Source organism: Emydura macquarii, unplaced genomic scaffold (genome assembly GCF_026122565.2).
Source record: "Emydura macquarii macquarii isolate MOO-44397 ecotype Brisbane River unplaced genomic scaffold, CSIRO-AGI_Emac_v2 contig_2768, whole genome shotgun sequence".
NCBI classification, from domain to species: domain Eukaryota; kingdom Metazoa; phylum Chordata; order Testudines; family Chelidae; genus Emydura; species Emydura macquarii.
Window position 1 is genome coordinate 12,163,224 of NW_027132905.1, and position 27,533 is coordinate 12,190,756.

Below are 27,533 nucleotides of genomic sequence, written 5' to 3' on the forward strand. Positions count from 1 at the left end.
TGCCCTCTTCCCTCGTGCTACTTGATTGCAGCTAGTATTAGTAGTATTGCTACCAGCATCTGCTGTCTAATGCTAGTAGTTCTCCCATAAGAGCCTGATCCCCACTGAGACAGCATATGATGTTGACCCAGTGAGGGAAAATGTTAGAGAAAGACAGGGAGGTAAATTGTATGGTAGCTATTGGGAGTATCCTTATTTTTTTTCTGGGGTTGAGGGGGACTAGCTGAAAGAGGGAATCTCTCCTGATAATTTAGGACATGAAATACTGACTTATCTTTAGCAATTGTTCATATGCAAGAGGGAGAAGTCTTTTAGATGCAGAAATGTTGCTATCCTTAAGGAGCTTTTTTGTGAATGAAAAGATGGTATTTTTTACCCTTGCAATGTGAACTTTGTGATCTCTGTTCGTTGATAGCCCTTTCCTATAAAACCTTGTATAAACTCATAACCTCAGGCTTGCTGTATGCATTTGATTGAATTAAACCTGACCTCCCTCCATCCCCCTTTCTCACCTCACTTTTAGGAGGATGACTTTGTGGCACGGGATGATTTTGATGATACTGATCAGCTGAGGATAGGAAATGATGGCATCTTCATGCTAACTTTCTTCAGTAAGTACACAATAGAACCTTGAGCTTTTCCTCAATCAGGACAAGAGTAAGTTAACATGTTAATTTATGCGACTTATAGCTGGAGAAACTAGATATGCCAGTATGAAATTCTGGGAAGGAAATAATTTTCCTTCCTCCTTTAGAAAGAGATTTGGCTTATGATCTACCAGTCAGGCAGGTGTCAAACCCTACAAGTTAGTCCAGGGTTTCACTACAAACAGACCCCATCCCCCTCTTTTTTTCACTAAAGCATATCCCCCAATCTGTTTCTGCTGCTCCCTATAAACCTCATTAATAACATATTGTGAGGAGCTGTTCACCTCCACAAGGCAGTGACTAGAATGTGGAGATGGCCCTCTTCATTCACTATACCACCTTTTGCCCTATATATCCCCCATCATGTAAACCAACATTTCTAGCTGTAGGGTAATAGCAGTAAAGAGACTCCTGCAAAATAGCAGTGCCACTCCATAATGTACCACTAGGGGGTGCGGAAGTATCATGAATGCTGTCTCTTCCCCCTCTCCGCCCCTGTCCCCGACAAAACAGGCTGTGTAAACTGAACTTCACTCCTAAACCAACTGATCTGATGATCAGGAGTCTCAAGGCTCTTCATCCACATAGTATTCTGCTGACCATGCCATTGAGAGAACCTAAAACATCTCTGCTCTTTACCGAAAACTGGCTATTTTTTGGTTCAGGCAAACTTCTGGGACTATATTATTTATTTATTATAAAGACAAACTTGTACTCTCAGTTTGAAATCCTAAAAATTGAGTTTAATTGGTACTGGATTAACATTAAAAGGGAAGTAGCTCTCAGTAATTTAGGAAAGGGCTAGTGGCAGTTGTCAAGGCATTTGCATGTGAAGAGCATGAAAGCGCTGGAAATACAGTGTAGCTAAATTGTCTTGAGGCATTCTCTTACTCTGAGTTAAAAGGAAATGCAGGGCGTGAGGGCTTATAATGCACAGAGGATCAGATATGAAATCTTGGTTTATCTGCTGTTCATAAAGATATGAATTGAAGCCAATGGGAAGAGAAAGAGAGAAACGCTCGTTTCACTTGCAACACCTTATGTGAAATAATGTTGTAATCTTCGAACTGGAGTTCAATATTAGCAGTTTCTTATGGGAATAGAAAGTTTCATGGCCCTGAGTTTGTTTTTACCTAAAATATTGTAGCAGTAGGTCTTCAGCAGGATTGGCAGATTCAGAGAATCTGACTGGGCCGCAACATGAATTATCCTGTTAAGGCCCCTGCTGTATCTAAGACCAGCAAATGTGATCAGGCTTTATGTGCTTGCTGGAATATCAGGAGAGCAGTCACAACAAAATGGAATGATTACAACAGATTGAAGATACCAGACTTCCACTACATGGCCACATCATGACAGTTAGCCACCTGAAATCACAGAAAAGCTTCTTAGCTGCAACAGAATTGCTTAAAAAATCAATGATGGCTATACAATTGGAAATTTGGTGCACACTGCTCAAAATACTCGATGAGGAAGTCAAAATGCACATTGACATTGCCAAATGCCATCATGCAGGTGCGGAGAAGGATTGGTTGACCTGGAGAAGTTTAAATCACGTCCAAACAAGAATGGGCAGGTCAAAAGCCAATATGTGGAAGTGGCGTTATTCCAATGACCCATAGACTTGTGGCTAGTGAAATACAAATATCTGTCGGTCTGCTGGTTCCTAGAAGAACCATGTACCATGGAAAGTCTTGGCAGGGCTACAGACTGGGCCATATTGTGCCCAACGTTGGCAAAACCTGTGACTTGTGGAAGGATGAGAGGACGACCTAAAAAAAATGTGAAGAGCCTTTTAATAGATTCATGGATTCCAGGGCCAGAAAGGACCACTGTGAGCATCTAGTCTGAGCTCCTCTACAGGCCATACAACTTTCCCAAAATAACTCCTAGAGCAGATCTCTTTGAGAGAAGCATCCAATCTTGGTTTAAAAATTGTCAGTGAAGAAGAAGCCAGCAGAACCGTTGGTAAATTGTTCTCATAGATAATTAATCTGACTGTTAAAAAATGTACACCTTATTTTCAGTCTTTATTTGTCTAGTTTCAACTTCCAGCCATTTTGACCTGTTGCTTTCCCTTTGCTTTCTCAGTGGCTTTCCTCTTCAACTGGATTGGATTTTTCTTGTCCTTCTGTCTGACCACCTCAGCTGCAGGACGATATGGGGCCATTTCAGGGTTTGGTCTGTCTCTCATTAAGTGGATCCTGATTGTCAGGGTAAGTTAGTGTCGGGGGAGAGGGGGAGCCCAGACAAACATAAGGCCTCTGTGTATTTGCTACATGACTTAATATGTGGCTCATCTCAGTTCACAATCAAATGGCTTTTGTGTGTAGCAAAACTTCCACCTGCACAAAACCTGAGTAATTGGGCTTTGTACTGTGCACTAGGCAGGAGTTTGGGAAGGAGAGGAATCCTGCAGGGGTACAATGCATCAGAGGGTAGAGCCCCAACCCACTTTTTTGAAGTGTTTGTTTCCTTGACCATCGCAAAAGTTCCTTGGGGACCATTTTGATTCAGTTTTTAAATGACCCTCTCTGCTTGCTTTATTGTTCTCATCTGAAACAGTAAACGTGGAATGTCTAGGGGTGTGTTTTGAGAATGGGGGTTCTAACGGCCTTGCTGTGACAGACTGCTTAGAGTCTGAACAGAGCTGGTAACGTGCTGGTGATCTGGTATGTGGTCAGATGGTGGGATTGTCGTTGTTGTTGTAATAAATGAGAATAATGTGCCAGAGAAGTGCTGCACTTTTATAGGTGTTTCTTTTTCTTATTAGATAAAGCAGGTTGTGTAATATGTAGCTGTATGTTAAGCAACATTTGTTTAAAATAGGTACCATCTATCCCAGATATCTTATTCTTGAAGTGGAAAAAAAAAATCCTCTTCCTGAAAACAAGGCAGGTCAAGAAAGCAAAGACTTTTAATGGGAAAGGAATGAAAAATTATAAAGCTGTATCTTCATGAAAATGTGAAACCAATTTGTGTACAAACAAACATGTTTTGTGTGCAGCCTGTGAGACACTGCTGACTAGAAAAATTGTAGCCAGCTGTGCAAGGAAAGCCAATTTTAAAATAATATCAAAAAATAAATGAAAGAATTGGCTCTGAAGCACTAGAAGCAAAGGGACTCAGAGTTAAGGCCATCACTTTATCCTTAATCCTTTCCTGTCAGGACTCAGACAAATATGACAATCTAGTGATTTAACTGGCTCCATTGTCCAGTGCTTAGGTACTACATGTGTCGTCTTGTACAATAGCCCTAAGTGCCATTTCCTGAGATAATAAGAAAATAAAATGAGAGAGACTGGCAGCCTTAACTGTGAATTTGATTTCAACCTTAATGTCTAGTTTTTCTAATTTATCCTTCGTATGATTTCAACTTTAAAATAAATTGAAAAATCAAATTAAAAATCTACCTTAATGAAACTTGATTCTATAATAGTGTCAACACCCAGGGCGCTTTTCATTTAATAGAAAGCAGTTTTCCCAGTAATAGATTTTCAAGTCTGAGGATTCCTCATACACACAAGAGCTTAACTTCAGCATCATCCAGTCTTGAAGTGTAGTTAGCAGGAGGAACTACTGCAAGCCTGGCCTTTTGCTTCCAAACTTGGCAGAGGCTGTTAGGCAGCAGGTGGGTGAGGGAGAGTGGGGAGAGCTGTCCTTCAGCAATGTCTCCCTCCTAGCCGATCTCAGATGAAGGATTGGTGAGTGTCAAACAGAGTCCTGTATACATCTCCTTGGTCACCTTGGAGCAGCTTGGGGTTTGTGAGGAAGAGCTTTAAATTCAAAGTCCTTCACTTACCCCGTTCCCTCAGATCAGTATACAGCTCTTACATTTTAGTAATTGGGATTTGTGATTTGTGCTTATCTTACCCTAAGGCTACGTCTGCACTTCCAGCGGTGTGTGCAGTACATACACTGCATACCTCCCTAGCCCAGGTATAAATTAGCAGTGTAGATGGAGAGGCACTGCTTAGGCAAGAAGAGTAAAGACGCACCAGAACCTTTTGGTATACAGCCTGCTACACTCCCAAGAAATGACTCCACTGTCTACACTGCTATTTTTAGCAGTGTAGTATCCCCTGCCTCCCCACTGCCAAAGCCTTTCACTGCCCCATGTGGCTACACTCTACAGTGTGGACGCAGCCAGCTTTTCGCTGTGGCATGTAGGTACACGTATGCTATATGCTGCCTCCAGTGTAGACAAGGCCATAGGAGGGCACAGTCTGGCTACCACTGACATCAGGGGGAGCAGGATTGGGCCCAGAAAGTATCAAGTGTTATAATTTGTTTCCTTTTTAGTTCTCAACCTATTTCCCTGGTTACTTCGATGGTCAGTACTGGCTCTGGTGGGTTTTCCTTGTATTAGGTAAGTCCTTATAAGATTTAAAGTTATGCAGAAAGTGACTTTTAGAGACAAGTGTTGTATTCATTACCAGATGTTTAAAGGTATAATGTTATCTTTTGAAAATGATTTTATTCTGGTAGTGAATGTCTTCTAGATTTGTGTCTTTAAATTTCTCTACTGTCGTCAAAAAATTAAGGAGCAAAAGCATACATATCCTCCCACCAAAAAAGATTAAGAAAATCAGAGAGTAGCATTTACTCAGACTGACAGTAGCTGCTAGGAGTTGAATCACTGGACCATGACTTACAGAAGAAACTCTTCCACTTCGGTGATTAAAATGCAGGTAGTATAGGACATGGAACAAATCATATTCTGAGTCAGACAATTTTGGGATCATCATGACGACTGACGGGCCCTTTGAGAAACATTAATCTAAAGATATGCAGATGATTAACTTTGCTGCACCAAAAAACACCTGTTACATAGGTACCAAGGGATGCTGAATTTTGTAGTCTCAATCTGTAATGCATGTCACTGTACCAAATATACCTCCTAGAGTTGTAGCCAGCTGATACTCAGCAGTTCTGTTCTTTGACTCTGTGGCTAATACTTAACTGTAAATTTACCTATGTGGTGGAATAAAGGTGATAGTATAGTGAAACTGGTACAAGAGACCACATTTCTTAGGCAACCTCTTACCTCAAAAAAACCACTCCAGAGTCTCCCCAAATATATTCAGTACAATTCTGCTGCACCTTTTTGCAGTTGATTTTTATTGGTTCCTAGTGTGTTACCTAAGCCACATTTGACGAAATTTAAGCATCTTGGCATGTTCTGAGTTGCTTGTACTGGGTAAAGGAATTCCGCCATCTAGTGGAGACTTAATTTGTTGCACACAAAGGAGGTAAAGGAGTATTATTTAGCACTGAGACCTGATCTACACTAGAGAGTTTTGTTGACAAAAGGTGACAAAACAATCCTGGTATACACACTGCAGCCCCCCTTTTGGTGGCAGCTGCCCACAGCTTCCAAGCGTCCTGAGTGCCAGCGGAGCGGCAGCCACCTGCGCCTGAGCTTGCAGCCGGGCGGCTGCAGCCCTGCTGGCAGCCCAGTTAGCAAGCCATGGGTGGCTGCGACCCCGGCGCAGGCAACTGCAGCCCCGCTAGTAGCTGGGGCTTGGGCGGCTGCCTCCCAGCTCCTTTCTGGGACCAGGCAAGCTGGGGAAGGCTGCAGCCGGCTCCTGCCTGGGAGCTGGGAAGTCCCTGTGCCCCAGCTGGGATCAGTAGTGGTGGTGTGGGGGGCAGAAGGGGTGGCTCTCTCAGCTCCCCCCACACTGCCCCTCAGGTGGGTGGAAGTAATCCTAGCGAGGACGCACTCCACTGACCCATGGATAGCACTGTGGACATCAGCCACTGCTGGTGGCTGAAAGTCGACATATCTTATGTCGACAAATTTCTGTAGTGTAGACATAGCCTGAGATAGCATTTTCCACCTGATGCTCTCAAAAACTGTAGAAATATTGATGAACTAAGCCTCCTGCGTGAAAGGAGAAGAAAAAATAGTAGTAACATCAGAAGTGTGCAGTATGGGATCACAAACCTTATGGTTGTTTGTCATGTTGGGAAAACGAGTAACATTTACATTTTTTTCCCTTTAATCTAATATTGAAATCTACTTCTAAAGTAACTCAGTTCAGAAACTTTCTGGGTCTGGTGTCCCAGTGATGCACGTGGGAAAGAGGAAGATAAATCTCTTGTATCACAGTTTTCAGCAAAGACACATCGTGACTTTCTGTTCTGTGGCTTGATCCTGCAAACTCCTGCTCAAGCGAATGCTCCCATTGAAAGTCGTGTTTTGGGGGGGGTTGGGACTCCTCTAATTTGTAATATTTTAATCAAATGCCTCTATTTTCCATAAGGTTAAGTATAGACAAGAGTATCATGACCAAACATATATTAGTAATAGTAATCTCTTTCTATAATACTCTTAATCTATAGATCTCAAATCATATGTACAAGAGACATATAATATACATGTAAACGCACAAAATAAGCAACATGTTATCAGAGAAAATGGTATCAGATCTTTAGTGACCTAATCATAAATTTCCAAGAAACATGACTAAATTTCAGAAAACTATTCCTCAATTATTTGTGTTATTACCTTTTCTAGATCACTAGATCACTTGATCGCTTGATCACTAAAGCATACATCCTGATCAGCAGTTTAGATTTCTTTGCTGACTTCCAGATTTGTACAACTAAGTTGGTAATTAGGTTTACCCTTAAAATAAATTTTCCTTGTTGTTCATTAATATGGAAATCCAAAGCTTAAATATCATAGTCCAGAAACAAATTTATATTCAGTTAAATGCCACAAGTGCTAAGAATCAGAGGCCTTCTCTGTAAGATACTGTGGGATGAACTGTCCTTTTCTAAGTAGAGAAGAAAACATTGGCAATTACATAGGTTTTGTTTCTTAACTGAACAAATGTGGTATTTTCCCTCTTAGGCTTTCTGCTGTTTCTCAGAGGATTTATCAATTATGCAAAGGTTCGGAAGATGCCGGATACATTTTCCACTCTCCCCAGGACCAGAGTTCTCTTTATTTACTAAAGGTAAATCTTACAAATATCTGATTTTTTCTAGTTTTGTTGTTGTTTTACTTTACTAGGCAGTTTCTTTACGCTGGGTCTGCTCTGCTGTGATTTCACAGACTAAAGCCAGTGGCTGATATATTTTATTTCCTGGGCTCCGTGCTACTGTACGTACTTCTTAGTCCATCTTCCCTATAACAGCACAGCAGCAGTCTAATTTGACTTAGCATGAAGTATAAAGTATCTGTTCCAGGGTTGATGAAGGGAATTTTAGATGTTTTAGATTCCAAGATTTGAAATACCAGAACAGATCCCTATTGCTTGGTATACTTGTGCAACCTGGAGGATATGACTTTAAGAACTAGTAACATGCTTGAAACATGTGGCATATCTTCAACGTGAGTTAAGGTCACAGACCAAGCCTAAACAGAGACATATAGCAATGTCTTTGTCTTATGTCCCAGAACCAGGAATTCATCTGCGTTTTCTTTATTACTCTCTGCCAAGTTCTGGGAGAAACTCAAAGCCACTCCCACATGCCTTTAACTAATTGTAATACCTGAATAGTTAAAGGATTTTTTTAATGTCCAAAATTCACCCACTTTTGGGCTGTATGTTAACATGTCTTGTTCTTGTCCTTTACTGAAATCTCGGTGGGACCTTGGTGAAGGCTTAAGTATTTTATCTTTTCTAGTGCATTTCCTTCTTGCAGTAGATAATGGCTAGCATTAACTTCCTCTCTCGAGACAGAAAAAAATCCCTGTAAGTAAGAGGTTGCTTCTCAAATGAGGAGTGCAACATGATGCTCCCTTTAGAAATATTATCATTAACCTAGCTTTCCCTAGGACAGAGCTGAAGCCGTTGTAACCAGGGCAGTAGTAGAAAAACAAAACTTGAAATCAGATGTCATTAAATTGTTTGGCTCTCAAAACCAAGGCTTTATCGTTTTCTCTTCACGAGGCCAGGAACTACATATTGCAAATGGTTCTGCTTTATTAAACTGAACCTGGAAATGCTATAAAAAGAAATTGCTGTGTGGTGGGTTGTTTGTTTGGTTTTTCCCCCTCTTTACGGTTTGTGGCATCCTCTCAACCTCTCTTAAATTCACATTGCTACCAGTTGTACAGCCTTGTACTTAATACTTGAATACTAATGCTATATCTGGTCTCAGCAACTCGTGTTCTGTTCCTCGTGCTAGAACAAGTGACTTGATTTGCTTCTTTCCTGAAAGCAGCTCTTCATTTCTTATTGAACCGCCCTCCCCAGGCCTCACGTGCCCCACCCTCACACAGGTACAGACTCCCCCTCCCCGGGGCAGCTGGGAGCTGCCCTGTGCGGTGGGGAGTGGGGCATGAGGTCTGGGGGGTGTGCAAATGCAGGCTTGGCTCCTGGGCACCGGATACCCACGGTACGCCACTGTTAAAAGGAGATTCTTTGGGATAGATGTTATGATCTTGTTCTCAGCCTCCGTAATTAATAGTGAAGATTAGAAATATAAATTGGCAGAACCAGATCGGAATATTGTCTGCTCTTTACAAGGCGGGTGGGAATATGATGCATGCGAGAGAGTTGTCTGTTGGACCTGTTTCCATGTACTGTAGCTTGTTTTTGCTGTTTGTGTTTGGCTTATTTGTCTTCATAGCACAGAGAACCTAATTTTAAAAACTAAATGAAGGAGCCTAGAGTCATTAGAGCCATTCTGATGACCTTTTGCTCCTCTTTGACTGAGACATCTCATGTATGGAAATGCTTGTGCTTGCTGTGGAGAAGAGTCAAATGGGTAGTTTTTAAAGTTACCCATAAATATTACCTAATTATACGAGCTGTGCCAAAGCACAAGACTTGTGTAATCAACACAGACTATTGAGTTCTGACAAGTATGTATACCCTATATATGCTGAAGTGTAAGTTCTCTTTGACAATCCTTTGAGATTCTTTATCTCATTCAAACTGAATATAATTGTAGTCAAATGTATATCTCACATATAGAGAAGACAAAAAGTTGAAGGGATTTTGTGGTGCTAAAATGTTGGATTTTCAGGCCTGTGTTAACCAAGTCTGTTTGATTTACTTATTTAGATTTAAAACAAACTATACAAAGATCCCTGGGTGCTCTGACAGTTAGTTTTATAACAGCATAATAATGATCATCCAGCAATAACAACAGAAATCATATATGGTTATACGCAAACTGCCGGCAAGTAAATCAAAGCAACAGGAAAGCTCTTTCTACCCTTTACAGTCTCCCCATAGCTCTAGGAACATACCCTCATCCTTATCTAAAAATGCTGTGTTAAGGATGAAATAGAGCTGATTTGTGCATAGCAATAATAGCAAAGACTGACTTATGTAAGTCAGCTATCTGGACTGCATTGCATACTTCCAGAAAACATTATAGCACATATTTGATCAGTTCCATGTAGTAATGGAAATCAACCAAATTCTGTCTCTCTTTGGGCTGTGTTGGAAGTAAATAAGAATTCTTTGGCTTGCCCTACAAAGTCATATTAGACTAACCCCACCACAATTGCTATTTTCTTATTCCCATGCACATGCACTGGGGTTTCTACATCTGAGGTGCCCATATGGCCTGTGTAGGTGCTTTGTAGGAACAAAACGCCAGCTCTACTAATTGCCCTTGTGTCACTTTCTTCACCTTCTGAGAAAGCTGAATTAGACCTAAATAAAATAAGACTATTTTCCACTTGTCTAGTTTTTTAAAATACCCTTGAAGTCTCCAAGAATAAATAGCTATGAAAAATGCTGACCACTGAAGAAAGGAAAATGTTACTTCTAATTAGAGTTTGCTTGCAAGTGCACTCCACCCGCATTATAACACCATTGATGCGAGCCAGACATGCTGAGCATAATAAAGAGGGGATATTATAAACAGGCTATTTGTAGTAATAATGAAGGTAGTTGGGTGGAAAGAATCACTAGCTATATATTCGGGACCTTGTGAAGAAGTTAGTGTTGTATTCTCTGTGTTTACCTTTCCTTAAAAAACAGTTCCTTTTAGAGTTAGGTAGTTTAAATTTGGTGATGGAGTCCAGCATGTCATATCCTTCCCCAAATATGCATTAACTAATTGACCTTGAGAGGACATGGAATGGGGAGAGGGTAAAAGATTCTAAAGCATGGCTCAGGCTTCCAGAAGAGGCTCAAGGATCATTGCTTGCGAGTGGCATGTGAACTTGGAATGTGGATTTTCTGAGGATACTCCCTTGAGTTAACTTGAATTATGAGTCAGTCTGTATCACTTTAAAAAAAAAAAAAAAAAAACTGACGGAGTTGTTCTTGGATAAAATCCCATCCATTGTGAGTAACAGAAGTGCACAGAACACTCTGGAACCTGTCACTATTAGGAGAGCGATGGTTGGTTTTAGTTTTCTGAGGGGAATGGCGGGGGGTGTTTTGTGCAAGCCAAAAGTAGTTAACAGTAAATGAAAGTCTGAAAGCTTGGCACGTGCTATTTAAATCCTGTGTACTAATGGGGCATGTTATCTATCACTGCTGGAAATCTCTCTTATACATGAATACATGCACTTGGCAGGGCAGATCCGTATCTGAGCAGAAGTTCGCTGTAGGTGTACTCGTTTCATAGTTTCATTCCAGCCAGAGTAATCGGGGTAGAGCGCTGAAGAAGTTTGGCTTCTCCAGAATCCCATATTTGTTCTACAATGTAGCCATATTAAAAGCTCAGACAAATCAAACCAAACGGGGTCAAAGTCTGCTCTGTCATTATTCAAATACAGGGTAACTCCGATGACTTGAGTGGCATTGTTATGGATTTACTGCAGCATAACCAAGAGCAGAATCTGGCCCAGAGTCTTCCTTTTTCTGTTGCTTTAAGTTCTGAAGGGGTTTGAATTCTTTTTGAAATTGTCAGATAGGCATAAAACTATTGTGTAATTGGGCCATCGCTATAATCTTGTAAATGTGTGCTCAGATGCATGTCATATGTCTTCCGACATCCTGCACTCTTTGTAAACTACATCCTTCTCTTAACCAAAATAACAATCTAACTATAGTTTCAATATTCAATATCCTTCTCCGACAGATGTTTTCTGGCAAATGTCTTCCTGCGTTATTCTCCCTCAAGAAGTAACAGGACACCTGCAGGAAGTGAATCAAGACTCTGAACACAGAAGAAAAAATAATCACCTGCTTTAAAATAAAATAAATAAATAAAAGTACTGTTGAAAAAGAGAAGCATTTCTTTCTATTTGTTTCTAGGTGTAAAATTTTAATAGTTAATGCAGAATTCTGTAATCAATGAATCATTAGTGGGCTAATGTTTGAAAAAGCTATTGCAGTCAAGTCTGTGATGTACTAATAAAGCCTTATATAGTATTTGTAGTATTAGCATGAGCTATGCCTCTGCAGCCAGTCGGGGGCAGTCTTGCTTTATTTCATTCTCCATCTTAAAATGATTCTGGAATCCTATATTTTAGTGTAAAATATGTATAATGCTGGCTATTTTGAAGGGGTGTTCTCAAAAGTTTAGAAGACTTTTGTTATAAGTGCATTTCTGCACATAATAGCTATCTGCTGTTAAATCTCAAACTGTGCTGTCTCCACAACTGAAAGTAAAATCAGTATGCCCAATAGATTCTTTATGGTATAGTTGGGAAAATGTATTTTGAAGTTGGCACCAGTATTAAGCTTTTTTTAATAGTCTATTCTAAATCTTGCAGTATATTTTACCCTCATACTGCATACTTTTTGGACTATGTAGGGATTTTCGCAATATATGCTGGTAGTATAAAGCTCAAAGATCACAATGCAACTAAATATAAAAAAAAAATTGACCTTGCAAAAGGAAGGTCGTCATTTTTGTTGTTGTTGGCTTTGGGACTTTTGAGATGATCCCTAACACACCTGTAATTCTTGCTTTTATAATTTGTGTTAGCAGAAACTATGATGGATTATAAGTGTAGATTAAATGTGCACTTTTGTGCTTTCTGCCAAGTGGTAATTCACCTTGGAGTTTTATTATGTTAAAACTGTAAATATAGCAGAACGTTAATAAATGTCACTTATGTAGCAATTTTTGCTGTAGATAAGTGTTTAATTTATAATATGAACTTTATTGGACTCTGGATATCAGCTGCCAATACAGTCTAATGTCTTGCAAACAAGTGTGGTACAAGTGGAACTTTATTTTCTGTTAGAAGAATGTCTTATACACATCTTCTATTTCCTGCAATTCAGTGTCTGTCTCTCTCTCTCTTCCCCTTTATATGACTAATTTGTCAAGTCCTTTTGCAATGTCCAAATTTTGCCTATTCTTCTGGCAGTTTCAAAATGAGTGGTTATATGAACAATTTTAAATTGTTTTTGTTAGTCTTGAATGTATAACTTATCTGTTGGTCAAATGATTTATTCAGAGTCTTTGTGATTATACAGTTTGGATAAATGGGCAGTTGAACTGACAAACATCTATGCAGGTTACGCAGCGGCTTTCTTTTTAAACAGGAATAAGTGTACACATATGCAGCAGGGAGAATTAAGTTTACACTGCAGAGTAAAATCAGCATTAGAGAACTTTACATCATATTTGCCCAAATTTGGTAGATTAATCTTGTGTTTATTTTCTTGGCATTTGGGCCTTATTTGGGCTTGTATATTCAGAGAACTGGAATATTTGGCATTCCTGTTTCTGTTCATTTGGTGGTGAAGACTTGTCAGACAGACACCCATAGTGTTCAATCACTCCTTTAAGATACCAATTCTAGTTCCTCTTTTTAGGAATCATTATTTTTGGTGTGTGTATAGGGATGTGGGGGGCGTATTCTGTAAAAATGGATGAATGGTGGGGCTTGAAAGATGTGCTGTTGTTAAATGGAGTTCAACACTGGCTTCTCCAAATTCCAAGCTCAAATAATTATTTTGGTGTTAAGAAGCAACTCCTACAGCAGCTAAACCACTTTATATCACACAGGTGGGTGGTGACAGTTATGTGATAAATTAAATTTATCACACACCTTTGGCCTCTTCTCTTGCATTCTGCCCACTATTTCATCACCTCAGGACTCCCAATATTCTAAACTCCTGAGCACGTTCAAACAGCAGACTGGTATTTTATATCAACCTCCCATAGCAATATATTTTTCCTTGAAGGTAGAATATGTCCCCTTCCCCCATCCCTCCAAAAGAAGATAGTGGTCATTACAGTTGTCACTGGGCCAGAAGTGAATACCCATCTTAGGCCTCAGGCCACTATCTCTTGTCATGGCCTATGCAGAATACATGGTGGTGAGGCTTTACTGGCATTCATTTGAGATGACGTATATAGCTCACTCAGTAATACAGCCATCCCAAACTCATATATATAAGATCTTTATACCACACCACTGTGTTTTCCTCTGTCTTTTTATTTAGATAAAATTATATTCTGATAAATCAAGCTCTTTGTTTCAATCATGTTAATCTTGCAAACCCTATAAACACGCCTCCCATTGAATGGAAGTAACATGCAGAGAAATGCAAGAGGTTCTGAGTGTGTGTGTGGTGGGTGAAGTAGAGAAAATGTTGCAGAGGTCTATACTTCTCCCTTAGAATGACCCAAAAAGGGTTCACTTTGATCATTTAAAAGATAGGGGTAACAGACAAGAAAGGAGAATTTACTTCTGGCCAGCATTTTTATCAATGGCCTGGAAGGAAACATAAAATCATCACTGATAAAGTTTGCAGATGACACAAAAATTGGAGGAGTGGTAAATAATGAAGAGGACAGATCACTGATTCAGAGAGATCTAGATACTTGGGCATAAGCAAATGATGTACGCTTTAATATGGCTGAATATATACATCCAGGAACAAAGAACGTAGGCCATATTTACACAATGGGGGACTCTGAGAAAGATTTGGGGGTCATAGTGGGATAATCAGCTGAACATGAGCTCCCAATGTGACACTGGCCAAAATACAATTCTGAGAAGTATAAAGAGAAGACTCTTGCATATGAGTAGAGAGGTTATTTTACCTCTGTATTTGGCATTGGTGTGACCACTGCTGAAATACTGTGTCCAGTTCTGGTGCTCACAATTCAAGAAGGATGTTGAAAAATTGGTGAGGGTCCACAGAAGAGCCACAAGAATAATTAAAGGATGAGAAAACATGCTTTATAGTGTTAGACTCAAGGAGCTCAATTTACTTAGCTTAACAAAGAGAAAGTTAAGAGGTTACTGATTACAGTCTATATGTACCTACTTGTGGATAAATATTTGATAGTGGGCACTTCAGTCTAGTCAAGGTATAACATGATCCAATGTCTGGAAATTGAAGCTAGACAAATTCAGACTGGAAGTAAAGTGTAAATTTTTAACTTTGAGAGCAATTAACCATTGGAACAACAAGTCATGGCATATTCTCCATCACTGATGGTTTTTAAATCAAGATTGATATTTTTCTAAAAGAGATGGTCTAGGAATTATTTTGGGGAAGTTCCATGGCTGGTGCTATACAGGATGTCAGACTAGATTATCACAGTGGTCCTTTCTGGCTTTAGAATCTATGAATTTATAAAAATTAAGATGATGTGTGGATCAGTGTTGACAGTTGTCCCCTTGCAAAGTTTTCTTTCCAGAGAGGTGTTATGTATCCTCTGACTCAGGTCATTTCCTGGAGTGTGTTTTAACAGATTGTAGCAGTCAGATTCTTACAATGAGTTATATTTGATCCTCCTGTTGAAGTTCAATTCTTTTCATTTTTAGAGCTGCTACCATTCTTAAAATGTCAGTTTTGAAGTCAACTGTGCAGTTTAAAAGACGGTATCATTAGTATCAGTGTTGTGTATTATTTTAATATCTGATACATCCTCTATTGAGATGACTGTATTTTGACTTTTCCAGGAAACTGACCTGATGATTTTGTCTTTTCCATCTGTAACTTCTTTAATTCTATTTTACCAATTAGATTGTAGAAAGGCTTTAAAACATCTTAGAAATGACATTTGGAGTTGTGATAATGCTGACAGGGGGTGGGACTATTAACTTAGGTTTGTCTTTTGAATTCAGTGATTCCAGGAGTTAGATCTGTTTCTGTAAATCTTTTTAAGCAAGGCTGCCTTTAAAGTTGTAAACGGTATCCAACATTTTTTAAAACCCTATCAAAGTGTGCAAAGCAAACATCTGGGTTTCCATGCAGTAATGGTAGATGCATGTATGTGGCATCAGTTTCCTGACATCTCCTTTAACCCAATGCAACTTCAGAGTTAAACTGCAGACTATTTTTTAACTGGTACTACTGAAAATTGCTTGTAAAGAAAAAAATGTACATGATCTCTCTGCCTCACTAAGAACTGCTTTAGCTTAGTGTCTGATGATTTGTTAGTTTGTTTTTTCCATGAAATTTTAATTGGGAAATTTTTAACAAAATAAAAACCAATGGGTGCTATTTAGCACAGACAGCTTGAGCCACAAAACGTAGATTCAGACTTCCCCAGAGCCTAAGGCCGTTGGTGTTTGGGCCAGTCTTTACTGTTTAGTCTTTCAAGAAGGCTGACTTGTTTCTTTGTGACTTGTTTTGTGTTTGTTTGTTTGTTTTCTGACTTGATTTATCTGACTTGTTTTGGCTCAGTGTTCTGTCTGTTCCATTTAGGAACCAAACTTTTCTGCTCAGAGGTAAAACTGGGATTTTTATTTTAAGGGTTTCCAGACTTTTCCTGCTGGTCGATGGTACTTTGCATTTATCCTAACACCTTTCAGTCGAGGTCTTAAAGTACTTTACTAAAATAGCCAAGCATTATCCATGCCATATAAAAGATCAAGAAACAGAGAGATTGACGTTTCAAGTTTATCCAGTGACTCTTTGGCAGAGATTGAATTCGAATTCAAGATTTCCTGGCTCCCAGTCCTCTGCTGTGATGAAAAGATTATTTCACCGTAAGCCTAATAAACTAATAGGTTTAACCATTTACATCATCGTTCGCTTTTATGCAGGAAGAGCAGGCCATGCTAAAGAGAAGCCACTCTTTAATTTGGTCCAAATATTAGAAACATTTGTATGATTCACCATTTTTTTTTTTTTGCAACCATTTAAAAGACCCTTTTGGAGCACTTTCCAGCTGTTTTAGAGAACATTCCTTGATGTCTTATTTCCAGCTCCCCTGAAGGAAGGAAAAGCAAGTGGAGAGAGAGGATGAGATGATGAGGGGAGAACACCATGTGTTGGAGGAAATTAAATCTGTCTACAAAGAATGGAGGACTGTCAGGTGGGGAAATGTATGAAATCCTTTTGTTCTTTTATTCTGTCCTAATTGGAGTTCAGCTTCAGAGGAAAAGGTTGGCACTAATTGTCCATAGCCTTTCTGTGAAAATAGTGAGGATTAAGGCTGAGAAATTAAACAAGTTAGTGGGAGACCTCCGCCTTGCTTAAAAAGATTGAGGTTTTTTCCTTCCTTTCAGTCCAGCTGATTTTGTTTTTTTTAACATGATTATGGGATAATGTCTCCAAGAAGTGGCTGATGAATACTATTAGATTTTTTTTTTAAACCTAAAACTTCCATAGACTTTGCTTTACGCCAAAGGCTACAAGAAAAATGTGTTTGAAGTGTATTCACTGTGCTGCACTTTGGACATCACAAAGCCAATGACTTGAACTTGTATTTGATGGCTTCCTTCATATAAATGACTCATTGTCTGAATTATCTTGGCCCATTTTATAGTGTGGTGTAGCCTGATCTTTTAAGTTACTCTTGGGACTAGTGCTGTGATGTGCTGAGTGCCCTTGAAGTCAGCTGAAGTTGAGGGGACTCAGTATCATATAGGAGGTGCTTAGTACTTTGTAGGATTAGGCCCATAATTTAGGCAAAAAGCAAATTGACCTACAGTAGCTTAATGATGTGTAGCTCCTGTATTTTCAGATCATACCTAGAGATTATATCTAGCAAGTGTGTGGGGCTTGCTGCCATCTCATTACATCATGCAATAGCTTTTCATAGCACATACTGTTGCTTTTATTTCTTCTTATTTAGAGCAGAGTATAGTTTAATTAGAGGGAAAGATAAACAGATGTGTTGCGGAAAATATGTAGAATAAGTCGAATCTAGTAGCAGTTGGATTAAAGAAGCTTTTAAAAACTCCTTGAATATGGAGCACTTACAAGGCTAGGTTTATTAGAGATACTTATTACTCATCATATAAAAACATTTACCAACGTTACGAACAGGAAAAGGTTATTAAGATATTCAAGCTAGTCCCTTTATAAAATACTGTTTTGAGTACAGCCGCTGCTCAAGAAATGAACCTCGCTTCAACATTTGCTTCTTAGAAGTTAATTAACCAAGGCAGAAGTGTTCCCTTTGGCTTAAATGCCCAGTATCTTTGTTAAGAGTTCTAATAGAAACAACTAGAATCACAGGCCGTAGTGTTTTGGAAATTGCATTGTGTTTGATATTTCAATAATGTGAGCAACAGCACATGATTTCCTACTGCAAATAATTCTTTGGAAAGTTAGTTCCCTTTATTAGAAGTAACTTTGTTTTCATATTTTTCATCTCCTTTGACAAGTTTGGGTCAAGAGATTATTGTACCTTTATCAGCTGTTCATAAATATCAGCAAATCAGTGATTTGGGGCTCACTTTATTGAAACCAGTAACAAACGCCAAATCTTGTCTATTATATAATACAAAAGTAGGTGCAGGCTATAATTGTTTCTTACAACTTTATTGCCTAATCCTCATGCTAAAGCAGTGGAGTTGCTTTGAAATGACCAAGTCAAGCATGCTGTCTTTAGAGTAATGGGTTTAAGAGGAACTTCCTCAGGGTTGCTATTTCTTTGGACCCTAGGAGGTACCTAGGTTTTTAGTCTGGAGCAGAGCTTCTTGTTTTTGCAGTTTTTACCAGATAATTCCCATTTATTGTCTGTCACGCAGGAGGTCTAAACCATGATTTTTCATGTGGAAATCAAATATTTCTGAGCTTTTGTGTTTAGCTCTGTGAAAATGCTGTTGTGTTGATTTGGGGTTTTTACAGCACTCTTCATAGAAGGGAGGAAGTGAAGACTGCAAGATTACTGTCTGATGAATATTTTTCATTCATTTTAAAAAAAATCTGTATTGTTTAATCTGAACATGCAGTTGCCAGGATTATGTGCATAAATTGGGTAACTGCACGCAAATGCTTCAGCCATTTGGGCACACAATCTCCCCATGTGAACATTACATTGGCAGCTACATGTGAATTTGAGCACTTAATCTTTTTTTAAAACTGCCTTAGTGTTTTAACTCAAAAAAACAACAACTTTGAATGGCTTAATAGATATTAAAAAATGATTTATTAAGCACAATAAATGACCCCAGCAAACTTGGATAGCTGGCAAAGAGTAGTTTTTCTTGTTGTTCAGCTTTGCATTCTTTTTTCATTTGGCAACTACTATTACCCACTATTATTTTTAAAAAACTTTTACAGAAGAAGAAACACAATTGTATGAATTATAATATTTGTGTATATTTCAGGCAGGAGCAGTTAAATAACTAGTTCAGGTCAAGAACAGGATACATTTATAGAAGCTCCATGTATGTAAATATGGAGTAGACTGTCCTGTCTATAAGCTCTGTAGGAAAAGAAAATCCATTTAAAATAATGGACCAGTGATACCTTGCCCTTGTGAGTCTCATAAATGTGTAAAAGAGCAAGGGAAACTTATAGGGACAAGTTGTGTTCAATAGAGACAAACTGGACTTTAATGTAATTAAATGGGCTTGTTTCTCTGTATCTAATACTGTATTTGCCACTATACTAAGACAGTAAGCTCCATTCTTGAGGTTCTGAGTGCCTCTGGAGGTGTACTGAGCTTCCACAATGCTCAGTGTAATGGGTGGGAATTGAGGGTACTCAGCAACTTGCAAGGTAGGGCATGTCATCAGAAAGCAGTTCTAAGATGATGTAGGATATAGGATGTAGTTGTCTTGATGGGTCTTACAGTTAAAAAAAGGAAGAAAAAAACACCAAACCTTATATCTGCTTCTGTTCTTTGCTGTCTGATGTAAAATTACAGCCAGCTGCAAACAACCAAATACTCCAGCCTCCAAATAAAGTTTACAGTATTTGGGCAAGTGTAATGGAAATAATGGATACGGGAAATAATTATACAGGGGCTTTCCTATAGGGCAGCTGCCATTCCAGGCTCCCACTGGAATAAATGAGACAAAGATAAGCCAGGTGATAAAAATATTTATCTAACTTTACTGAGGCTTACAACTGGGTTACATAAAAGTAAAATGCGGTAGGCTGTCGGAGGATTTGATGATGTAGCTCTGTTTGGAGTTCAGACTTGCATTAGCCTCTGTTGTCAATGTGTCCCTCTCTCCATGAAAGGAGAATGTCTGGAGAGTCTGCCTAGTTGTGGCTCTACCACTGCTTCACAAACCTGCCCCATCCCTGGCATGCAGGGAAGCCTCATGGTGCTGTCTTCTATGGTGCAGAAGGAGCACAGACCTCAGGCGGGCCACACAAAGCTGCCTCCTGTGCAGCTGAATCAGAAGGGGCAGATTTTGCCCCAAAGTAAGGAGGACATCTGCTGCTAGAGTGAAAGCTCCTTTGCTCTTTGGTGAGCTGTGCTAATGCCAAGCACAAGCTGGAATAATGAACCATGAGGAATACTCTGGTTTTTCTGAGCACAAGCCTAGACTGTAGGGAAAACCAGGGGATGGTAACCGTAGATGCACAATGCACAAAAGGGCTTTTGTTTGTCAGTCTATCGGTGTTTAAATAGAACTGGCGGAAGCACAAGCACACGGTATCAGTGCCTTATCTGGAACCGTGTTTATTTGCACATATTCATCAGTCACATGCGTTTACCCACCTACACCAGTGTGAAGTTAGAAATTTCAAATGTGTCACAGTGGTGCGGCGTCAGTGTTCCTTCTCGAGCAAATGGCTGCCAGGCAGTGCCGGGAACAGGATGTTTAATTTAATTATATAGGTGTGGTATCCTCAAGAACATGCTTGTAGTAGCCTGGGACTAATTATCTTGGATGGTTTATTTAGGTAGATGTAAAAAGAAAAAGAGGAGACTCTGCCTTGGACTGCACCTGTGATGAACATTAACTACTTGCATTCGCTGCATACAGGACTGGCTGTGACACCAAGCTACTTAGCCTTGGCTCTGAGCCATGTTGGTCTCTGGTGGTGTTAGTAGTTTCATGAAGTGAGGCAACATCTCTCTGGCTGGTAATAGAGTCTGGTATTCTTCCCCAGACCTGTAATGTCCTGGATTACTAGGAAGCTCCTTAAAGCACTGGGACATGACTATTGTACATAAGCCAGGAGCTTTATTGATTGTATCTGCATTGCATGAGTATTCATACAGCACCATCTGAACTCGCAAAGCCCTATCCCACATTGCATTAGCTTTGGAGTAAAACTGCAGAGGGATTGTCTTGGGCTCATCTCCTCTTTGGTGGTTTTAAAGTCCCAAGGAGGAATTGGGAAGACACCAACTCAGTGTGGCAGTGGCCAAGGAGGGGTAGATGTTCTTACCTGTGTCTGGCGATACAGTGCCCTGCATCAGCCGTTAACATGTAGGATAGAGATAGGAGAAGTTCCTTTTCTCAGTGCTGGCATTGTGCCCTTCCTCCTTCAAGCTTTTTCAGCTGAGTATCTCAGAGCCCAAATATAGGCACCTGGGCATTCTCCTGCTGCATATGAGAGCCCTTATTCTGAGAATAGGTACCGTGCCAAAGTTTGTGATCCTTTATGGTCTGGTCCTGTCCCCATTGAAGTCAATGGCATCTCCTGCAGGGTGGAGCCCACATAAAGCAAAGCTGAAATCAGTGGGAGTTTTATTTGGTTAAAGATGCAGAATCTGACCCATAGGTTTTTTTCCCCCCTTCCTAACTACATGAACTTTTTGCTAAGTGGCTCAGCTAAGGGGCAGGTGGTGGTTGGATCAAATCAGGTAATGGTGTGTTGCACATGTGGAACTTGGTACCCCTACGTTCATTTCACTCCCTGCGAAAGGAATAAAAAAAGTGAAAGTGTCCTAAGCTATATATTGTGCTTGGTAATGTTAAATGGTCCAGTACATCTGTGACTACAAAGGGGAGAGGGGGGACAGCAAGCTAGCCAGAAAGTTGTTTTGTCACAAATACTAACAGAACTGTTTATGCCAAGGGATTGTACAGCAAGATCGGACATCCACTAGCAGGGTTACAAGGAACTGAAATGTTATTCTTTTCTTTTTATTCTGATTGAATAAAAATGGATGCAGGCAGATGTAGGAAGGAAAACATTCTAGCTAAAAGAGGTTAGTTTTATTGGTTTGACCTAAAAAAAAGTAATTTAAATGTAAACCACAACCTTTAAACAGGCCTAACATTTATATTGTTAAATTTAAAAAATGTTTAAACCTGGTATCAATAGATACGGTTTATTACATTAAAAAAAAAACAAACCCCAAGAACTTCCCTGCGGTGTTTGCCACTTGTATACTGCAACACTATGTAAAGGCATGAGAACCAGCAAGTGAAATGGATTTGTAAGTAGCTGACGAGTTAGATTGACTAATCTGTTTTCTTGGTGAAAAGCTGAGTGAAGTGTGAAGAATGAACAGTAAGATGCTAACTCTGAAAAATAATTCTAGATTTGTAAAGTTGTGTTGCAATGATCTGATTTTATTAATTACGCAGGGTAGGAAACTGGCATTTAAAGATGTTCTTCACCTGACAGTGCTGCTGTAAAGGTTGCCTCCATGCTTCTCTTCCTGAGATGTTTAGAGAGCACCAATTACTGTGGTATCTAGGTGCCAAAAGAGAGAAGTCAGTGACATGTTAGTGTTGACTGTACAGGTTTATTTTACTTTATGTGAATTGTTATAGTAGTTGAGCTCTGGGAGCACCTATCTAACCATTGCATAGTGACAACCAGGGCTGATTATTGATACAGCAGCTCTGAAGAAAGAAGAGGAGCTTTAATAATTTTAATCATATGTGGTGAGATTGTCCCATAGTTAAGCACGTCTGGGAAAAAAATCTCATCATTGCTCTAATGTTTTTGATACTCAGGTTATTGTTCCTCTGGGTCTTTGAAGCAATGACTCCCTTCAACCTTTATTGCATCATTTGCTTTGTACTGCTCAAATAGAGATTAGATCCTGCAGCTCTTACTCCTGCATGTAATCCTTATTCATATGAGCAGCTGCATTGCTCTATCTGCATTGCCTATCAGTTACTGATATCTCCTCCTTCATTATTGTTTGGGAATTCGAGTTCGTAATAGCAAAGGATCTGTGTTGTTAGATCTGTTGTAGCCAGAGCAGGACATAGTTCCCTAATTGGCTACTGATCAGATATTTAAATTAGGCTGCACTTCAACTTGGCCTAATGTCCAATATATGATTCTAAACACTGGCTTTATATGCTATGTGGGCCTGATGCAACCCCAACTGTGGTCTGTGGGAAGATTCCCACTGACATCAACAAATTGGAACAGGCCCCATATTTAAGTAATGATTTCTCTTGTTGATGCTGGGCCACAGCTAAAGTAAAAGTGTGGGGGTGGTGTGGGTGCAGCACCTCCAGTTTTACTGCCTTGATTGGGTGGGGTCAGGGAAGAGGAAAAGGCCCTCCACTCTCCAGATGTGCATGCCCGCAGTCTGCACATGTTTCTCTGCCTCTCTTGACAGTCAGGAAGTGAACTAATGAGGATATGTTTTGGAAACTGCAACTCTGCTTCGCAATTAAATTATGAGGGCTGTGCTCCTTGTAATCCCCCGTGCTGTAGCCCTACCATTAATCTAACTGACTCTCTGTGTGGTGGTCAGTACTGGTAGGAATTACTTCTCAGGTGTTTCACCTTTCTTATCTTCAGCTGGCAGGAAGCTGCTGATATAATACAAACATGATGTAATTTGTTCTGTGACTGAGGGAGTGAGCTGGATGAAGGCAGCATTCACCGGATGAATAGCACCTTGCTGCAAGAACCTGCTTTTCCAACTGTTCAGGCAAGGGAGTCTGAGTTTGGCCAGAAAAGCTGCTGATTTCAGATGCAACTGGAAAAAAACAGGCAGGAAAATGGAGAAGAAGCTGGGTATAAGGGTTGGGCATCCATGGGAAAAGTAACACTGCAACCCCATGTCCTATGGTGAGGGCAACCCTTGATAAAACAGTATACTCCGGACACCATTAAAATATATTGGAGGTGAGCCTAACACACAACCACAGATCCAAAAATGCTTAAACTTTGGGGAAGTTCAGATCTAAACATTGTGTCTCAGCCCCATCTTTCCTGTGTGCATATATATATATAATTAATATGGGGCAGAGCCCGAGTCCCACTCCGGGTGCTGGCGCAAAGCAGCCATCAAGCCAGCTGTCCAGGTTGCCCTTTGGTGTTTCTCTGGGTGGCACAGAGCAGTGATTCCTACACTATCACCTCTTCCAGCTTCTGGTGGAGGGGCGTGATAGGGGTATCCCTGATTTGCAGCCTCACTAACAGCCCTTTGGGACCATAGATAGCTGGCCTCAGGATTAGGGGAGTGTAAAGGCTTAAAGCCATCTTTGGCTGCCTTCAGCCAGTCTTCGGCTGATCAGAGCTTGGGAGGAGCGGGAGATCTAGCCCATATGTATATGGTTGAATTTGTTTGTAAATGTTTGCTTTCAGTCCACACCGCTCTCCTCTTTGTAACCTACCCTGTACTTAGCAGGCAAAGGCTAAATTAACTGAGCATCCCCTGAGTTTACAATAACATGATGCATAGACAAAACATTCCTGTGCCTGTTGAAGATTTGGAGAACGATAAAAAGAAAGTGCATCTTTGAGCCCCACTTTTTTTTTTTTTAAAACCAAAAGTAGCTAGAAATCTATAATTAAAGACCCAGTGGCTCTAATGGGAATAGGTTTAAACTCAAGGTCAAAATCCCTTCTGGCACTTCCTCTTCCTAATAACCATCAACAAAAATCAAACAAATCCAACTGGCTCCAGCCACTAATCTATAACAAGCAAAGGTCACAGGAGTGATAAGAAAGTAAGGCGACCACAAACAGCATTACTTAAAAACATATGTTTGAATGTGTTAGAAAGTGAATCCCAGAGCAGAGCAATGGCCTCTCCAGTAATCGGATTTGACTGCAGTGCTACTGAGAATCTCATTGATGGCAACAAATGGGAGATGATTTCAAAGCCAAATGAATAATGCAGGGGACAATGTGACGGAAAGTGTAATAGTGTCTGACTTACAGACTCTTGTGGTGTGTGAGGAGTGAGGTATGCAGAGATGGGGAAGGTTTTATGTTTAAATGCAGTGGTACAGGCTGTGTAAATTAATAGTGTGGGGTGAAATAGAAATTTCCATTGACCTTCAAGCATATTCCTCTCTCTCTGGCCTTGTCTACACACAAACTCAACCAAAAGTTGTAGTGTGGACAAGGCCTAAGCCTCTGGACTTGCCTTTTCTATGTATATTGCCTGTGTGAATCAATCTCACTGGCTGGGGTTAGTTTTCAATCCATTGCATTGTGGCTATTTGAAATCAGTAGATACCTGGATTTTCCATTTGTGACATTTACATAACATAGTGACTTACATAAATTGAAACAAAAGGTCATGAATTTGAACACTTGTGAAATTGTAGTGCAGAATAAAAGAACAAAGCACAAAAACAATAGCTCCAATCCCTTGCTTACATACAAGGCTATTAATAATTAAGCAAACTTAGGAAGCTGACAAATACTGTATCTACACCAGAGCTTTTCCCATCAAATTGCAATGGTGGGAACATTAATGTAGTCTAAATGCTGTCTTTATATCCATCATATCATCTAACCCTGCTCAGGGTAGGTCTAGAGTAGGAATCCTCAACTTGGGGGTCGCACACATGTGGAAGGAGGTCATAGAGTTGACGGCTAGAAGGGCCCACCAGATCATCTAGTATGACCTCTGTTTATTGTGACCAACTTGTCCTTCCCACATTGCCCAATGGTAGGAGAGTTCTGGCTAGATCCTGGTGTCAGGGATAAATGACTGACAGATATTGCAACACTATGCAATGTCTTTGGTTACCATATTGTATTAAGTGTATGAATGGCTTTTGTGTATGTAACTCCAGGGGGGAAGGTTATCACAGTTCCTCCAGGAACCAAAAACAGTGGGGGATGATTAAAGTGAATCACTTAAACTTAGGATGTAAATGTGTCCTAAGGTGAACCACTTAGGATGTAAACCAAGAAGTACCACTCCTGGATTGTTTGCATAGACTGGTTCAAACTGGGCTTTCCAGAGACCAACAGACACAGAAAGGGTTTTTGATATAAAAAGGCTAAATTTAAACTGACTCAGGGCCTTCTTTCTTGAGCCCCCAATGCTTGCAGAAGGGTGGAAAGACTGCAGCCTTCTAGAGACCCATAAGATGGATGGATGACCTCTGGTAGCATGAAGGTAGGAACACTTACTGGTTTTTATATGTTTTTTCTGTAGTGCTTTGACCTGTAGAATAAATGTGCTTGCTTAGAAAGAGCTGTGTGGTAACTTGAAACTGCTGGCAGCATGTTGTTCATAGCCCTTGGAGAGAGCGACTGGCTGTTCAGCAGACTGGCTTGCTGGGGATATCGTAGTACAAGTCAGGGAGCTATGCAACCTTAAAACCCCCAGTCAGAAGCGATTGAGACAAGGGTCAGTGGCCAGAGACAGGGTGATGTCTGGAGACCTGAGACCTGCCTGGGCACTCCTGGCATAAATCACAGTGGGGGGATATCGATGCAGTTATTCTGAAACCATCTTGCCCTTCTCATAATTTTAGATGTTAGGGGGACCCTGAGGTTGTCTCAGTATGGAAAAGATTGAGACCAATTGGTTGAGATGATGATTAACACACCAGGGCTCCCAGCATTGCTGTCACCAGTGAGAGCAATGGGGAGAAATTTTAGGAAAAGAAGGCTCATGAAGACAAAGTCAAGACAAAGCCATTGAAAATGACAAGGGCTTTCCTATGCTCCGTGGAGAGGCTTGAGGCAATTACCACTAAAAAGCCCTCTTTTCATCAGCTCAGGAGCATTTCCCTGGATATTGGAACAAGCTGGGTCTTCCCAGGAGAAGGTTAATTTTTGGTGTTAATTTTAGACACTAACTCTTAGCTCTGGCAAGAAACAAACAAAAAATGTTAGAGGTCGGTAAAAAGCCAGCCTAACAGACAGCCTCTCCCAAGACCACTCTGCTAGGGGACAGGTTAGTGGATTGGAAGAAGAGAGGCTGCCCCATTGTAACAAACTTGCTTACTATAACAAAAGATGATCAGTTAAAATGGATTTTCCAATTAAGTGCAAGAGATTTTTCTCCTCTGACTCTACCTAAGTAAGTATATCCTGGGCTGCTGAGCACAGCCCAGCCTGAATAGCAGTCTGTACACTGTGCCCATGGAATTTAGACCTAACACGCCTCAAGCGTATGGAGTGAAAGGAGAATTCTAAGATCACTAAAGGCCAGTCAGACCCCAGGAATGGCCCAAAGGGATCAGCTGTTTGTACAATCGCTTCCCAGGTATGCAGCGAACAGCTTTGTTAACTTGCCTCTTGATGAGTTCTTCACCTTTTGAGGCAGTTTGCTTCCTGGTGTTTATCAAAGGCTCTTTACTGCCCCAGCAATTTAAGACTAAGAATTAATAAATTATGGCAGAAACAGAAATGAGGGTTTCCGAGGTGAACTTCTAATTTCATTTAACTGCCAGCAGGTCGCACTGTGCCGCTGACCTTTGTCCATCCTTGGTATTATAACCTTTTCTGGCTTCAGTGTCCATGGAGCTGCTGTTCAGAAGATAACCCCATGCTCATGTCAGGCTCAGTGCATATGAATTGCTGCTGACAGACTTGGGGCTGGTTCACACTGACCGCACAATTCGGTGGCAGTGGACGGGAGTTACGCAAACTATGCAGAGTTGTTTGCCTAACTGACATTGACTGCTCAGCTTCCCTTCTGCACGCTGTTCACACTGCGCTGAGCCAA

General features: G+C 40.3%; 1 protein-coding gene across 3 annotated transcripts in view; it reads left to right on the plus strand.

The window, feature by feature from the left end:
- Positions 1-12,641, plus strand: part of NDFIP1 (Nedd4 family interacting protein 1) — a 48,693-nt gene extending 36,052 nt beyond the window's left edge. For all 3 annotated transcript variants that reach the window (XM_067566709.1, XM_067566708.1, XM_067566707.1), the window contains 5 exons: positions 524-611; positions 2,739-2,863; positions 4,950-5,016; positions 7,507-7,612; positions 11,652-12,641. In XM_067566709.1, the coding sequence (XP_067422810.1) occupies positions 524-611; positions 2,739-2,863; positions 4,950-5,016; positions 7,507-7,610 (384 nt within the window). In that variant the 3' untranslated portion in view covers positions 7,611-7,612; positions 11,652-12,641. The remainder of the gene's footprint in view (positions 1-523; positions 612-2,738; positions 2,864-4,949; positions 5,017-7,506; positions 7,613-11,651) is intronic.
- Positions 12,642-27,533: the final 14,892 nt, after the last annotated feature.